The sequence below is a fragment of the Echinops telfairi genome, unplaced genomic scaffold, assembly GCF_000313985.2.
Source record: "Echinops telfairi isolate 266 unplaced genomic scaffold, ASM31398v2 ScPeMD7_1713;HRSCAF=2227, whole genome shotgun sequence".
In the NCBI taxonomy this organism is placed as follows: Eukaryota; Metazoa; Chordata; class Mammalia; order Afrosoricida; family Tenrecidae; genus Echinops; species Echinops telfairi.
Genome location: NW_022105611.1, coordinates 21302265 through 21318883, shown reverse-complemented (window position 1 = coordinate 21318883; position 16619 = coordinate 21302265). Strand labels below are relative to the sequence as shown.

At 43.8% G+C, this 16619-nt stretch overlaps 1 protein-coding gene across 5 annotated transcripts in view; it reads right to left on the bottom strand.

Annotated features, from left to right (window-relative positions):
* Nucleotides 1-16619, bottom strand: part of CLPB (caseinolytic mitochondrial matrix peptidase chaperone subunit B) — a 163153-nt gene that overhangs the window by 79402 nt on the left and 67132 nt on the right. For all 5 annotated transcript variants that reach the window (XM_045293127.1, XM_045293128.1, XM_004708797.4 and 2 more), the window contains one exon: nucleotides 1262-1390. In XM_045293127.1, the coding sequence (XP_045149062.1) occupies nucleotides 1262-1390 (129 nt within the window). The remainder of the gene's footprint in view (nucleotides 1-1261; nucleotides 1391-16619) is intronic.

Below are 16619 nucleotides of genomic sequence, written 5' to 3'. Positions count from 1 at the left end.
GCCTCAACCTGTGAAGGCACCAGAACGTTGAATGGGTTACGTCATGGCTAATGCCATGAAATCAGAATGGACTTCAATCTCTAAGATGTAGACATATTACAATAAAAACTGGAATAGACAACACTATGGTTGAAGCCCTGTAATGGAAGACTCCAAAGAGGAATTGTGAGCCCTGAAGTGGGAGACTGGATCATTGCCAGGATGGAGGGGAGTGACACATATTCACAGTTGCTCAGCTGGCTATCATTTTGGAGCAAGGCACAACAGTTCCCAACGGTGTTGATCAAGAGATGTGGTTGCTATGCAGCACGCACACTGTCCTAGTTTCCTGGGAGGGAGGCTGACTATCTAGCAGGGCACTGTTCTCCTCTTACAGCTAACTGTGCTGGGACACTCACATTTACAAACCCGGGTCCGTCCAGCTGCACTTTGTCAGGCTTGGAGAAACTGGGGCGAACCACTTCTAAGTTCTGGAAGGCACATACTATCCCTCCAATGACAACTGATGCTCTCCAAAGAGAGGGGGTTACATGATTGAAGAAAATGTTCTGAAACGGATGGTGGTGATGACCGTACAACCCTTCATGATGTAAAGAACTACTGAGAATTGTATGATATATGAATTATATGCAATAAAACTGTTGGGAGAAACATTTAAAAGTTGAAGGGGGCAAAAAAAGATTATTCAGTCACTCAATCAACAAATATCTTTGGAGCTGTGTTAAGAACTCTGCCAGTGCTGGGGACATGGAGTTCAGTAAGTCAGCCATGGCTCTTCTCTTCAGGGAGCTCAGAGTCAAGTCAGTGAGCAGGCTATTACTGGACAAACAGGAACAAGTTCAAGTGGTGAAAAGCGCCATGACAGAGAAGAACAGATGCGTGACTGTGAGCAATGGGAAGGACCTGACTGACACCGGGCTGGGCGTGGGGGTCACAGAGATCTGGGCTGGTGGAGTGACCTGGAGGGTCTTACTATTGTCCCACTAGTCCTGCTCTGGTGGTCACAGAGGAGAAGAGAGGAGACTTTATTTTGGGGGGTGGGGGCAACGAAAGAAAACTTTTAGAACGTGCACAAATAGGATGGTGTCATATACAAATGTACACATGAAGGCACACATCACTGGAGGGCAGATCACATATGCACAGGTCATGTATATCCAGCTCTGGGACCATCACAGGGTTCTGCGTAGGTGTGGCATTTCCAGGCTGCCAAGCCTTCTCTTCCCTTGCCACCCCCACTTCTTGCAGCCCTTGCCCTCACCTCCATCAAGCAGCTCCTTGACGGTGCGGTAGTCATCGGCAAGGACAGCGTAGTGCAGAGCTGTGCAGCCCTTGAAACTGGCACGATTGTTCAGCCGGTTGTTGAAGTCATCCTCTCGGGTGACGAGGACTGAGGGGACAGTGACATAAACATTCCATTAGTAACAGAGGTCACGAGTGGACAACCTTCCCTTGTTTCATTTGGCACTTTAATCTACTCACTTACTCATCTGCCCTCTTACCAAAATATACAATGGTACCTACTGTGTGCCTGGTCATTTGTGTGGGGTATCAGAAGTAACACAGAGGTTCAACAAATATTTACTGACATTTATTATGAACTAGGATTTGTCCTGGGAACATTAAAATGAATAAGAGATTCTCCCTGATCTAATCTGATGAAAGATGCAGATAATAAACAAACGACGCAGATAATAAACAAACAGATGTATAATGCTTGAGGTAAATGTTATATTCAAGGTATAACAGGATGATATAGGAAACCAGAGTGGGTTTATCTCAGCTTGGGCATGAACAGAGGATCCCAGAAGGTGAGATTCTTGAAGGACGAAGAGGAGCTATCCAGGTAGAGAGAGACAAGTGAGGTAGTTGGGGAGGGATAGGACCGAAGCCAGAGGCTATTCTTAGTGGATTGTAAACATCTTGGAAGCAGAGAGAGATGTGCTTGTCTTTTGCTAAGTATTTTAAGGTTCATTTTAAGATGATAAGCGTAAGTAATTTTGAACAATTATGGAAAAGTACAATAAAAATGGAAAAATATCAATAATATCAGCAATTTAAGAAATAACACATATAAATATAGTAGTATATATACTATACAACCTTAGAATTTACTAAGTGTATAATTTTGTAATCTGCTTTCTCATCCTTAAGCAAAATAATACACTGTGCCCGGGGAGAGTGGCAGGTCTGCCGAAACCAGACGGGAGCAAACTAACAGGGAGGAAGGGATGGAGGGAGGAAGGGATGGAGGGAGAGAGAGAGAGAGAGAGAGAGAGAGAGAGAACACTTCATACTGGCCCACCAAGCCTCAAGGAATCCCAAAATTAGACTTTGGAATCGGTGGGCAGGGCGTGGCACTTCACCAGATCCCACTGGAAAACATTCAGAAGGGTCAGCAGACAGACCGGGGACTATTTATAGGCTTTTTCTTTTCTTTTCCTCATGCCTATCCATATAAGATAGGCAGGATAACTAATCCCGAAAAGAAAACAACTGGGTCGATGGGTTCGGGGGGAACTTGGGAAGAGGAGGAGGTGGGAGAAAGGGAGGGGGGAAGCCGACAAACCCAGAGACAAGGGAACAGGATCTAAAATTGATGGTGAGGAGGGTATAGAATGCCTGGTGGGGTTTGATCAAGTGCAATGTAGCCAAGAGAAAGTACTGAGAGTCGAATGAAGGTTGAACATGATAGTAGGTCAGGAGGAAAGTAAAAAGAAATAGAAGAAAGAACTAGGAGGCAAAAGACATTTAGGGAGGTATAAATATAGGCATGCACATTTTCAAATATATTCATATATAACATTAGGGATATGGGTCTACGCACATATATTTAAATGTTAAGTATTAAGGTAGCAGATGGGCATTGGGTCAAGTAATCCCTCAGTGCAAGAACACTTTGTTCTAATAACCTGACACTTTGATGCTCACCTTCCTGACAGGATCGCTGAAGACAAAATGGGTACATAAGCAAATGTGGCAAAGAAGGCTGATGGTGCCCAGCTATTAAAAGACATAGCATCTGGGGTCTTGAAGTCTTAAGTTAAACAAGTGGCCATCTAGCAGGGAAGCAACAAAGCCCACATGGAAGAAGCACACCAGCCTGTGTGATTACAAGATGTCTGACGGGATCAGGTATCAGGCAACAGAAGATTCAGAACAAATATATGATGAAAATTATGAGGTTCAGAGTAGAGACCCAAAGCCCATCAGTAGACAATTGGACTTCCCCTCACAGAAGGGTCACAAGGAAGAAATGAGTCAGCCAGGGTACAACATAGTACCGAAGGTTCATACAACATTTCTCTAGTTCTTTAATGCTCCTCCCCACCCCACCCCCACTATCATGACCCCAGTCCTCACTTACAAATCTGGCTAGATGGGAGCATGTACACTGGTACAGATAAGAGCTCTGGACATATGGAATTCAGGGCAGATAAACTTTGCAAGAACAGTAATGAGTAGTGATACCATGAGGGTAGGTGGAAGGTTGGGGGAGAAGGGGGAGAAATGGGGAATGTACTACAATGACTGATGTATAACATCCCCCCCCCTCCTGGATTTAACAACAGAAACAGCAGACAATGTAAGATATGAAAATAATAATTTATAATTTATCAGGGGTTGATGAGGGGGGAAGGTTGGAGGAGGGAGGGAAAAATGAGGAACTGATACCAAGGGCTCAAGCAGAAAGAAAATGTTTTTAAAATGATGATGGCAAAATTATGTACAAATGTGTTTGATACAATTGATGTATGGATTGTTTTAAGAACTCTACGAGCCCCCAATAAAATAATTTATTAATAATAATAAATAAAAGAAAATACAGATTTTTTTTTTAAAGTAAGAACAGGCGTTTTGTGTGGGCAAAGGACCCCAATCCCCCAAGTTTATTCTCACATGAATATTCCTGATACTCTGTTTGATTTTTTTTTTTTTTTAAGGCCCTTTGGGTTGAGGGTCTCTTTCCACCCCGGATAGTCTTGACTTATGTCTGTTGTCCTACAGAGAGAACCCCAATTTAGATGATAAATTGGAAGGTCACCTTATGTTGGGGGTCCTCCCTGGGGAACTGAGGCCCCACAGAGCAATATCTGTAGAGGTGATGCAAATTCTTTGTGTCATTATGAAACTTCTTATCTGGCCACAAGTACCGTATATACTCGAGTATATAAGGTATGTTTCTTCTGTGGACATTAGTGGAGAACCTCTCCTGCTGCTGCCAGACTGGGTTTGTTGTGGGTAGATGCGGGGGTTTGCCTAGAGGTACCCCTCCCCTCTTCTTCCCCATCCTGGGGCACAGGATCTTTGCCAAGGGTAAGCTCCTCTTACCTCCTACTAGATAAAGAAGTGTATTCAACCAAGAGCTGACTTGCCTAGGTTCTCAAAAGCACTAATCACTGGGAAGGGAGTCTGTGTGCTTTCTCCTCCTGCCAAAGGAAAGTTCCATTTAAAGTTCTAAAAGTCAGAATACTACCATACCGTCTCCTCTCCCTCATACTAATAGGTTTCTTTTACTGATCGCCTATTCTGTGCCTGGCATGGTAACTTCACACAATCAATCTTATTCAATTCACCTGATGGTATGATTTCATTTTATAGACTAGGAAATGGAAACACCAAGGTCATGTAGCTTATTAGTGGTTGAGTGAGGATTAGAATGCTGGTCTAATCTGTTTGAGTCCTAACATCCCACCTCACCCCCCCCAATCATATCATACTGTCCCCTCATTCTGCAAATGAGGGGATCTGAGCCCAGTGCACCAGATATTCTGGTGCCGGCCTTGGCTCTTCTTCCCAGTTCTTTCCCTGTTCAGGTGACGGTGCAAGTACAGAGTCTATAGAACTTGCTCTAGCAGAGAAGAGCTTGCACTTTGTAGCTAATACCCCAATACACTAACCTGGGTGGAAGCATTTCTATGTTGGGCAAAAGTGAGTTTGGTGAAGTAGGGAGCCAGAGAGCAGAAGACTCTTGAACCAGAGTCAGTGCTCCAGCGGTTCTTCTAATCCTGGCAGGGGCTCCCCAGACAGATGGACCACTCGCACCTCAGGTATTATCTGACTTTTCCTGGAGCAGTGAGAACAGAAAGTAAGAGGGCCTCTGAGCAGCTAACAAAAGTTTTATGTGCAAATGGTGTCAACATTTTTCCCATAAGGGGGCCCCTTAGGACCTAACTCAGAGATTACTCTTAGTCATAGTCTTATCAAATCATGCTAGGCGATCTTGTTTTCAGCCCACTGAAGACTAGATGGGAGTGAGAACACCCTAAAGAAGGCTTTAGAACCAAGAAAATTAATTACAATCGAGTGCTGGCTGGGCAGGGAGGGACCAGAGCAGCCCAATGAAAAGCTGAAGCAGGAATTCACGGAGCACAGCTCCTCAGGAGCCCCTCAGGGCACCACTGAATTGACCCATTGGATATAATGAAGAACCTGAGCAAAGTGATATTTGGCCTAGAAAGCAGGAAGGATGTAATTCATTTCACAAAGCAAGCACATCATTCATTCAACAAACAACATTTAATGAGCACAAGGACATAGCAGTAGCTTCTGATGGAGAATAAAGATATAGTGCCTCTGGAAACACAGGGAATCCAGGGCGGATGAGCCCTGCAGAACCAGTGGTGTGAGTGGTGAATCTGGGAGGGTAGAGGGAGAGTGGGTTGGAAAGAGGGAACCGATTATGAGGAACTATGTGTGACCTCCTCCCTGGGGGACAGACAACAGAAAAGTGGGTGAAGGGAGACGTCGGACAGGGCAAGATATGACAAAATAATAATTTATAAATTATCAAGAGCTCATGAGGGAGAAGAAAGCGGGGAGGGAGGGGAAAAATGAGGACCTAATGCTGGGGGCTTAAGTGGACAGGAAATGTTTTGAGAATGATGAGGACAATGAATGTACAAATGCGCTTTACACAATAGATGTACGTATGGATTGTGATAAGAGTTGTATGAGCCCCTAATAAAATGATTTAAAAAATTAAAGAAAAAAAGATATAGTTCCTGACTTTAAGAATTAGTGAACAGCCTAAGGCAAAAAAAAATTTCTAGTTTTATAAGTGCATCTCTAATGATAGAGATGCACAAGCGGCCTCCTATGAAAAGTACATGGCATAGTTTATTGGGGCTATGCAGTTCAAGGGCAAGAGTCAGTAGCACTGGCCACTGAGACATGAACACGAGGGCCCCATTCACCTCTGAAATCTCCCATCTCACCATTCCTGGCTTGCCTCTGAGCTGCTATTGCGACTGCCACCCCACTGCCTGTAGACCACCCTCAACCCTGCACCCCTCCAGTTGGCTAACTCCAATTCATTTTAGGCCTCTAATAAGAAGCCACTTCCTCCAGCAATTCCGCCGTAACATAAGTATTGCTCCTCAGGCCTCCCCTGACACCTTAGGTATCTTCTAATTACAGTATTTAGTACTTGACTATGTCCCCCACTAGACCAAGTGCTCAATGTGGCCAAGCAGTGGGACTCTCTTCTCCAGTGCATAACACAGCACATAAGTATGCACCAGGCAAACATTTGTTGAACCAACAAATACATACATGCAGCCCTGATATGATTTTTGGAGTGACAACAACCATAGCAGTAATAATAGCCCCACACCCAGGATGTATTCAGTGAGGTGTTACTGTGGTGTGGAACAAGTGGTCTCAGGAGCCAGATCACTTACCATTTATACTTGTGCATAAGCCAAGATTTTCAGCACACTTTTAATGCAGTTTTTGTGGTAAAATTAGGTGCCTTGGTTGATATTCAGGTGGGCTTATAGTCAAGTACATACAGCATGCTTGAAACCCACATCTGAATTGACCTACTGTGTAGTCTTGGCTGTTACCTAACTGCTCTGTGTTGTTTTTCTACCTATAAATGGAGATACTAAGAGCACCCCTTCATGGGATGGTGTAAGGATTGAGCGAGACACTAGGTGTTCAAGTGCTTGAGAAGAGTACCTACCATATAGCAGCTTGCAGGGAACACCAGCTTATTATTACTACAAGGAACCCTGGTGAAGGTGTGGGTTAGGTATTGGGCTGCTAACTGAAGGTTGGTGGTTCAAACCCACCAGCCACTCTGGAGAACTGTAAGTCTCAGAAACCCTGGAAATTAGTTCTAATTCTGTCCTAAGGGGTCACTGTTTCTTAATATGACTTTTACTACTGTTTGGTTCTGACCTTTCAAAAGTGTATGAGTTTGGGGAGTACTGAGGATACCTCCCCTACACTGAGCATGAGGATGTAAACAGTTCTGAGGTAAGACGCATCTGCTTACTTGGGTGTCACTCAGCAGTTTTCCAACTTAACTGGTCCCCTTTTCCACCTCCCTCTTGTAAGAATGCTGTAAGATTGACTGGTGAACTCAGTGTAATCCTGTGAGGGATATGTTTAGAAGGATGACACGACACGGTAGAATTGAGAGCCAGTGTAGTTCGGCTAGGACCATTTTCCTGATCCCGTTATTAAGTTCTTTTCCCCAGAGGTCACTCGGTTTTAGAAGCCGGGTTCTGAAAGATCCTGCCGAAGCCCTGGCTCTTCAGTGCTCATACTCTTCCCTACCTTGCAAAATTGGCGGCAGGCAGCAAGGAGGCACAGCACATGTGCTCTCGGCAAACCCATCCTCACCCCACCCTCACTGAAGGGGGGGTGGCAAGCAAATGCAGGGATGCTAAGTGATTCATCCAAGATCCTCTCACCAGACGGCCACCAAGGTGGTCTTGTCAGGCTCCATGTTGACAGCTGGTGCTCAGCCAGTGAACCGTCCCCTTCCCAACAAAGACATCCACAGGCCTGTCTCTAGCACAGAATGAGGTGGGCCCAGCCTTCTGCCACCCATTCTAAACAGCCATTCCTGTCTCTCCAGCTGGTCTTCCAACCTTGGCACGGCAGGGAGTGTGACAAAGCATCACTTGGCCTCCTCCTGCTCTCACCTCTATTTTATTCATTCATTTATTTCTTTATTTTCCCAAAACCATTTTACTAGGAGCTAATGCAGATATCTATCACACCATAGTTCAATCACAGCAAGCAGTATTGTAACATTGCTACCACAATCAGTTTCAAAACATTCTCTTCCTTCTTGAACTCCTTGATAGTAACTCCCCTTTAACTCCTCCCTCTTTTAAATAAAGAATTAATTATGCAAATATGCATGTAAGACCACCTCTGCCTTTGAAGCTGACAAATCTACGCCAGGGTTCATGTGGAAGTTTTGGGAAAATTCAAGCCCTGGTCTCATCGCGCTGAGGAGTCAAGAGAAGTGGAATGTGGTCCTTCAAGCCCTTCAGGTAGCTCTAGGCACTCCCAGCACTAAACTGCACAAATACACTATAAACAGTGCTTTAAAGCAATGAAGTCACACAGACCTCAATCTTAGCGCTGCCACTTACCGAGCTCTTTGAGCTGTAAAATGGGTATGAGAAGCAATGATCTGAAGAATACTGAGAATCGAAGTGCTATAAGAATCAAATCTGGCAATAGATTTGTAAGCACTGCCATGCCCCTTGCTGATGCTGCTTTCCTCCTTGTGCTGGGCACTCTGACTCAGAGATGGAGCACATACAGCCCCTATTCTCACTCACCCTGCTAAGGTTCTTGGGAGATTTTGAAAAAAAACATACGAGGCAAGATGGGTGGTCTCCAGGTACAACAGCTCTATTTACCACTGCTTGTGCAACGCAAAGGCAATTCTAGTTGAGTCCCTCTCTGTCAGGCTCAGCTTCCACACTCCGCTCCCAGGAGGCTGTACCATTTCAAGTCAGTGTCTGGCAATGCCCTTTCCTTTCAAATGTGAGCATGTCCCCACAAGAGGAAACACCCATAATCAATATAATCCAAGCACAATCCCTTATATTGTATAGCATTTTACAGTTTAAAGAGCACTGCAATACAAGTTCCCTGACACTCATACCAACTCATGTATGGCAGAGTGGTCAAATACTCTTTTCTCTATAGAGCAGATGAGGAAATAGAGGCTGAAAGAAGCTAGGTGGCTTATCTCACTGCTAGTCAGTTTTGAACTAGGACTAGACCCTGAGCCTGTTATGCTCTGAAGCCTATGTTCCATTCACAGATCCCATACCCTCTACCATTGTCCACAGGCTTAAGCCTCATGTAACCCTGGGCCAACTGACTGACTTGGAGCTCAGGAGTAACCTAAGTTCTTATCAAGAAACCCTCAAAGAAGCCTCTGAACTCTTAGCCAGCTATCACCCTCAAGGCAATTTAAAACAAAGATGCTTCACTAGCACGGTGCATAAGCAAATGTGGTGAAGAAAGCTGATGGTGCCCGGCTATCAAAAGATAAAGCATCTGGGGTCTTAAAGGCTTGAGCTAAACAAGCGGCCATCTAGCTGAGAAGCAACAAAGTCTACATGGAAGAAGCACACCAGCCTGTGTGATCACGAGGTGTCGATAGGATCAGGTATCAGGCATCAAAGAACAAAAAAATCATATCATTGTGAATGAGGGGGCAGTGCAGAATGGAGACCCAAAGCCCATTTTAGGTCACTGGACATTCCCTTACAGAAGGGTCTTGGGGAGGAGACGAGCCAGTCAGGGTGCAGTGTAGCAACGATGAAACAGACAACTTTCTTCTAGTTCTTTAATGCTCCCCCCACACCCGAATCATGATCCTAATTCTACCTTACAAATCCGGCTAGACCAGAGGATATACACTGGTACAGACAAGAGCTGGAAACACAGAATTCAGAACAGATAAACCACTCAGGGCCAATAATGACAGTAGCGATACCAGGAGGGTAAGGGAAAGGTGGGGGGAGAAAGGGGAAACTGATCACAATGACTGACATATAAGCCCCTCCCAGGGGGACAGACAACAGAAAAGTGGGTGAAGGGAGACATCGGTTAGTGTAAGACATGAAAAATTTTTTAAATAAATTATCAAGGGCTTGTGAGGGAGGGGGAAAAATGAGTTGATATCAAGGGCTCAAGTAAAAAGAAAATGTTTTGAAAATGATGATGGCAACAAATGTACAAATGTGCTTGACACATGGATGGATGGATGGTGATAAGAGTTGTACAAGCCCCCAATAAAATGATTAAAAAAAAAAAGCTGAGAGCCCAGATGGTACAAATAGTTAAAGCTGGCAGTTGGAACCAACTCAAAGGGACTTTAGAGGTGAAGCACGGAGATTTATTTCCGAAAGGTCACAGCCTTGGAAGCCCAATGGAGCAGTTCTACTTTGCACACATGGGGTCCCTGAGTCAGAACTGACCCGATGGATCTGAACAGTTAGAATTAGAGTACCTGCCCTTCGGGAGCATGGTGGGTGGGTGGGTTGGACATGCCTTGGATTTCCTAACTTGGAGGACTGACGTCATTTCATCATTTTCAACTTTCCCACCACTCCTCAAATTGGACAAAGTACGGGGAACTGCAGCAAAATGTGAATTCAAATTAAATTTTTTTGAGGGGCAGGGGAGCCTCCCCTGTGGCTCAATCCTCATGATAATCCGAGAGACAGCTATCCCACTGCCAGGCTCCGCAGGCTGCCTCTCGGTGGGAGCTGTTAGCTTTGCCTCTTGCACATATACTCAGCCAGGGAAAGGAGCAAGAGGGGAGACTTCCTGTGCTAGGTCAACAGATCATCTCTGGAGAGGGCGGTTCCTTCATTTTCTCCACAGCCTTCTGACAGAAAGGTCCTCTCTCCAGAGTCTACCTGTGCTTTAAAGGCCAACTGAGGTCCTCCTTGGGCCAGAAGTCTTCTCCTCCTGGCTCTGCTGTAAATGCCTATAACACTGACTGCGTGTGCACATTCAGCAGCTAGCAACTTATTGTATTCTGATATTTCTTGAAATATTTTTTATGTTAATTTTTTCTCTTTGCTCTGCTTCCTAATTGAGAACCCAGGGTCTTCATGGATGAAAGTATGAATGAGTTCATCGTATTTTCTGATTTCCTGCAACACTGCTTCATTAGTCCATGTCGAATCAACAAATAAACCTCGTTCCATCTACCCATGAGCACACCATTACTGAGAGCACCTGTAGTACAGGAAGTGCTACCAGAGATGCACACAGGCACAGGATGCAGAGGAGGCACTCACAGTCTGGGTGGGGCAAGAATCTCAGAAAGGAGGATGAAGAACAGCTTGCCAGGTAGAGGAGGGCTTTCTGGGAGAGGCAGTGTCATTTGCAAAGGCCTGAGAGTGAAAGACTACTTCCTGTCCATTTTCAGATACTGTGAGGCCTCCAGTAAGCGGGGGATGCCGACTGAGGGAGCAAGGAGCAGTGGGCAGCGGCGAGGTTGGTCAGATAGGCAGAAGGCTGACTCAGGTTTGAGCTTTGTTCAACCAGACCTCCATAAGAGCCCAAGGGGTGATCCCCATCAAGAATCTTCAGTGGACAGCCTGGGGCCTTAGAAACAGCATGTAAGCTGGAGTGGTTTCACGGGGAAGAAAAATTCTAAAGTACGATTTTGAACAAAATACTTAAGTTTCAGTTTCTTCATTTGCAAAATAGGGATAATATCATTTACCTCACAAGATTCAATAGCAAATCCAATTAAAAACAGGACAAGGGATCTGAATAAACATCTCTTCAAAGAAGTTATACAAATGGATTATGGTAAGAGTTGTAGGAGCCCCCAATAAAATGATTAAAAGAAAAAGTTATACGAATGACCAATAATCATATGAAAACAAGTTCAACATCACTAGCCAGAGGACTGCAAATAAAGACCCCAATGAGATCTGGCCTCACCCCCACTAGAACAGCCGAAGTAAAAGACACAGATGACAAGTGGTGGTAAGGCTGTGGGAAAACTGGTGGGAACGTACGGTGGAAGAGCTGCTTTGGAAAACCACTCGTCAGTGCCTCAAAAGGCTAGAGTTACCCTATGAGACAGCAATTTTGCTCCGAGGAACACGCCCAAAAGAAACAAAAAATATTCACAACAGCATTATTCACAATAAACAAAACGTGAAACAACCCGATTAGAACATGAAACAACACAAAAAATATGAAATAACCCAAAAACCACGAAACAACCCCAATGGATGAGTAGATAAATAAAATGTGGCATGCCCATATACTGGAATACTATCTAACCATAAAATGAAGTCAAGTACTTATCCATACCAAAACACAGGTAAAGTATATCAAGTGAAAGAAGCCAGTGGTAATACAGCACATTTTATAAGATTCCATTTATGTGGAATATTCAGAATCAGAAAATTTTTGGACACAGACCACTGCATCTGTCAATATGTAGTGTACTACAGGGGCTTGCAAGGGAGCTGGTGGCATAGTTGGTTACATGTTGGGCTGCTAACCATAAGGCCACCAGTTCAAAACCACCAGCTGTTCCATGGGAGAAAGATGAGGCTTTCTTATTCCTGTAAAAAGTTACAGTCTGGGAAACCTGTCCTACTAAGTCGCTATGAGTCAGAATTGCCTCGATGGCAATGAGTTTGGTTATTTGGTGGTGGCTTGCATGTTGTTACGATGCTACAAGCTACACCACTGGTATTTTCAATACCTGCAGGGTCACTCACGGTGGACACATTTCAGTGACAGTCTTCTTTGGATAAGTAGCCAATGAAAACCTTATGGTTAACTACTGAAAAAAAGTCTGCTTTGAACATTATGTTCTTTTAAGAACCATCTACATGGGATCAAATTGACGAGAGCGACACAGAAGGATAGGAAACTTAGTGGGCAATGGGGTTCGTGCGCGTGTGTGTCTGTGGGTGTGACAGGGAGAGGAGGATTTATCAGAAAAGGAGGGTCAGAATGGTTGCATAAGTTCAAAGACTGTAGTCAATGTTACTAAATGGTACATGTAGAAACTGTTGAAATGGTATATGAGTTGGACTTGACTGGAAGGCAGTGAGTTTGTTTGTTTTTTTTGTTTAGTTACATTACATATAATTCACAGATATATATTTTAATAAAGACATGCATATAATAAAAATGCCCAGGGCTTTTAATTGGTTCTCCTGGCTCAGTAAAGCATCACTGGAAAGGACCCAAGTTTGTAAAGGTGGATGAACCGAGGCAATAACCAGACCGAGAACAATTAAGGGTTAAATCCCTGCTAGAAAATTAATCTCTCTCTCAGACAAAAGTGTGTGCATATGTAGTGTATAGTGTGCACCCTGCAGAGCAGTCATGTCTCCTGACCTGTAGGTTTGGAAACAACAGTGCCCAGCTCAGAGTGGCTCAGACCACCTTGTTCCGAATGTGTGTTGCTCGCCTGGAAATAATTTCATCTCCCACATCAGGCCCCTAAACGGGCTTACTCATCTCTACTGAGTCTCCCCTTTCATGATTTTGATCTGTAATTTTCTTTCTTTGAACTTTTTATTGTCAATTAGGTGAAAGTTTAAGAAGCAGATTATCAGTTTTGTATTCAACTATCCATACACATCTATTGATTTCCCCTCAATGTACCATCACTTATTCACTGTCTCTGTTTCCTGTTTCCACTTCACGCCCTTTCCTAACCCTCTGAACTCTGTCCTGGAGTAAAGGCTTCCCTTCCGGTCCTAAATGGCCGATGTTCTTTCTACCACAGGAATGAGTCCAATTCTAGACTGAAGAATAACTAAGGGTTATAGTCCCTATCTGTCCAGCAGGCCTGGTCTTTTTTTATGAGTTTGAGTTCTGTTCTTTATTCTTCTTATTTTACCCAGCACGTTCTAATGTGATGGTCCTTTTGAGAGCAGTGGTTAGAGCTGACCTGTAACGTTTCCCATTCTGGCTGCCATTCTGCTTCACCTACATTAAAAAAAAACTGGTTCTGTACTGATTTTGCCTTTGCAAGCCAGGATTAAACCTGTTTAAAGTCCTGAAAAAGACACCAACCATAATAATTCCCTCTGGAGATGAAGAAAAGTTGGGCAACCCTGGCATTTTGTTAGCTGAAGTAGTAACTCCACTTGTGAAAGGTTCTGGATTATCTGGATGATCCCTGGAAATGGGGATAGCCTTTTTAGTGAGGAAAGTAGTAAGAAGTTTCTCTTTCCTCCAACCCTCCCCAACCCTAAGGTGACCAGACGTCCCGCTTTTGGCGGCAGGACAGTCCCGATTTTTAACAATTTTTTCCGCGTCCCACAGCATTTTTAAAAAGTCCCAATTTTTGGAAAGAATGCACGACAAGCTAGGGTATACGGTTTTCGGCTGCCATGTGTCTATTTTGCCAGGATAAGAGTTTTATCAATGGTGTCCCACTTTTGTCCCACTTCACCAATGTTAAAATCTGGTCACCTTACCCAACCCCCACTTTCTTTTTCTTCATGTATTTCACAATAACAACTCACTGCTTCCTGAATCTGCCAATTGATTTAAGCGATGTGATCAGCATATAGGTCCATGTTTTCAAGCAACTGAAGCACTTGCTTTAGTTTAAAAAACTCCAGCTAATCCTTTTACTGTAAAATATTTCGACAACTTTTTGCTTTTCTCTTGTGCATTATTTCTTTTCTTCAGCATCTCTTCCCACTTCCAAATCCACAAGCCTTCTTTGTGCTCTGTGAGCTGTTCCACATCAGTGACTTCAAGTTCTAAGCTCAGTATCCTTCCCATGGATGGGTTTCCACTGAGCTCGCGCAGCCTATCAACCTGATCAAATGTGTGGAGCATGTTCACAGGACTCAGCAGTCTTTCCATCCCTACAGCCTCTGCGTGCATTTCCCCTGCACTTCTTTCCAGAAAGATATACTCGAGATGAGCTCTATAAACCAACAATGGATAGTTTTAAGTACAATTTGTTGTACATCATAAACTGGGGACTACTGTACTGTCTGACTTAGTACTGAAAGATGGCCTTCTATTTTGGAAAGCTCTCAAGTGACAACGATGGTCAGCCCTGCCGATCATCAGGAAGATGGTGGAAGACATTTTCATTTTCATTCTTTCAAACCTAAGTTTGCTATGAGTTGGAGCTGATTCAATGGCAACTAAAACAACAACAGAGTCATAAAGTAGACCAGTGGTTGCCTAGGGATGGCGGTGGAGCCCTGATAACGCAACGGTTGGCTAAGAGTTTGGCTGCTAACTGAAATGTTGGCAGCTTGAATCCACTGAGCTGTTCCGTGGGAGAAAGACCTGGTGTAAAGTTATATCCTAGGAAACCCCTTGGGTAAGGTGACCAGATTTTAACATTGGTAAAGCGGGACACCATTGATAAAACTCATATCCTGGCGAAATAGCCACATGGCAGCCGAAAACTGTATACCCTAGCTTGTTGTGCATTCTTTCCAAAAATTGGGACTTTTAAAAAACGCCGTGGGACATGGGAGAAATTGTTAAAAATCAGGACTGTCCTGCCAAAAACGGGACGTCTGGTCACCTTACCCTTGGGCCGATTTTATTGTGCACCGGTGGGTGCTGCTATAATAACACCTAACAACAACCATAAGACTTGTGGGACTGAAGGAAATGAGGACTGGCTGATAACAGGCATAGGGTTTCTTTTGGGGTGATGAAACATTCTAAAATTGACCATAATAGTAGTTACACAATTTTGGGAATATATGAAAAACCATTGCGTTATACATTTAAATGGGTGAACTGCATGATATGTAAATTCAATCTCAATGAAGTTGGATATTAAAAATATAAATAAGGAATCAATAAATAGTAGTAATACACTGTGTCTTTTCTGCTTTCTGCTTTCTGGCAAGAATCATTTCTAACACTGGCACCATAGACCAGGCGTCCTTAAACTACGGCCCATGGGCCACATGTGGCCCACCGAGGACATTTATCCGGCCCGCTGTTTGTGTTTTTGCCCCGTTTGTTTTTTTATTTCAAAATAAGATATGTACAGTGTGCATAGGAATTTGTTCATAGTTTTTTTTTTAAACTACAGTCCAGCCCGCCAACGGGTCTGAGGGACAGTGAACTGGCCCCTTGTCTAAAAAGTTTGAAGACCCCTGCCATAGACTGTCCCGCTCTCTAAGGGGGCCGACTTCAAAGATGTTTCCTGAAGGTTAATATCCCAGATCTAGAGTCTTCTTCTAATAGTTATGTAACTAGATAACTAAATCTATAACTCCTGGAATAAGAACCGAATCATGCTACTTACTGTATGCACTGTGTGTACACTTACTATGTGCCTGGTTCTGCAATAGGAACTTGACAGCTAGTCTCCTCTCTGCTGGAATTATGTTTAGTAAGCAAAGAAACTGAGACTTAGAGGGTGGTACAGCATATTTAAACATTTCCCTGAAATCACTGGATGGTTGCAGACAAGTTCTCTCAGATGCACTCACCGTATATACTCGTGTATAAGCCGAGTTTTCAGCACAGTTTTAATGAAGTTTTTGTGGTATCTTAGTCATGTTAGGGTACCTTAAAAAATAAAGATACTTTTTTTGCTATGGAGTAAAAACCATCTTGAGGCCAGGGCTAATAAAATTTTAATAAAACCCAAGTAAGTTCCCATATCAAATGTGCAGTAAGTTTATGAGAAAGCTTCCCCACATAAAACACGTTTTTAGATGGATCAAGCATTTTCAGGGAGGTAGGGAAGATCTCGAAGATGACCCAAGCGAGAGAAGCCCATCGACTGTGAGGACTGAGGAGACTGCGTCTACAGTGCAGAAACTGGTAAAAGGCCTGGGAATCACCACTGATCCAATGGC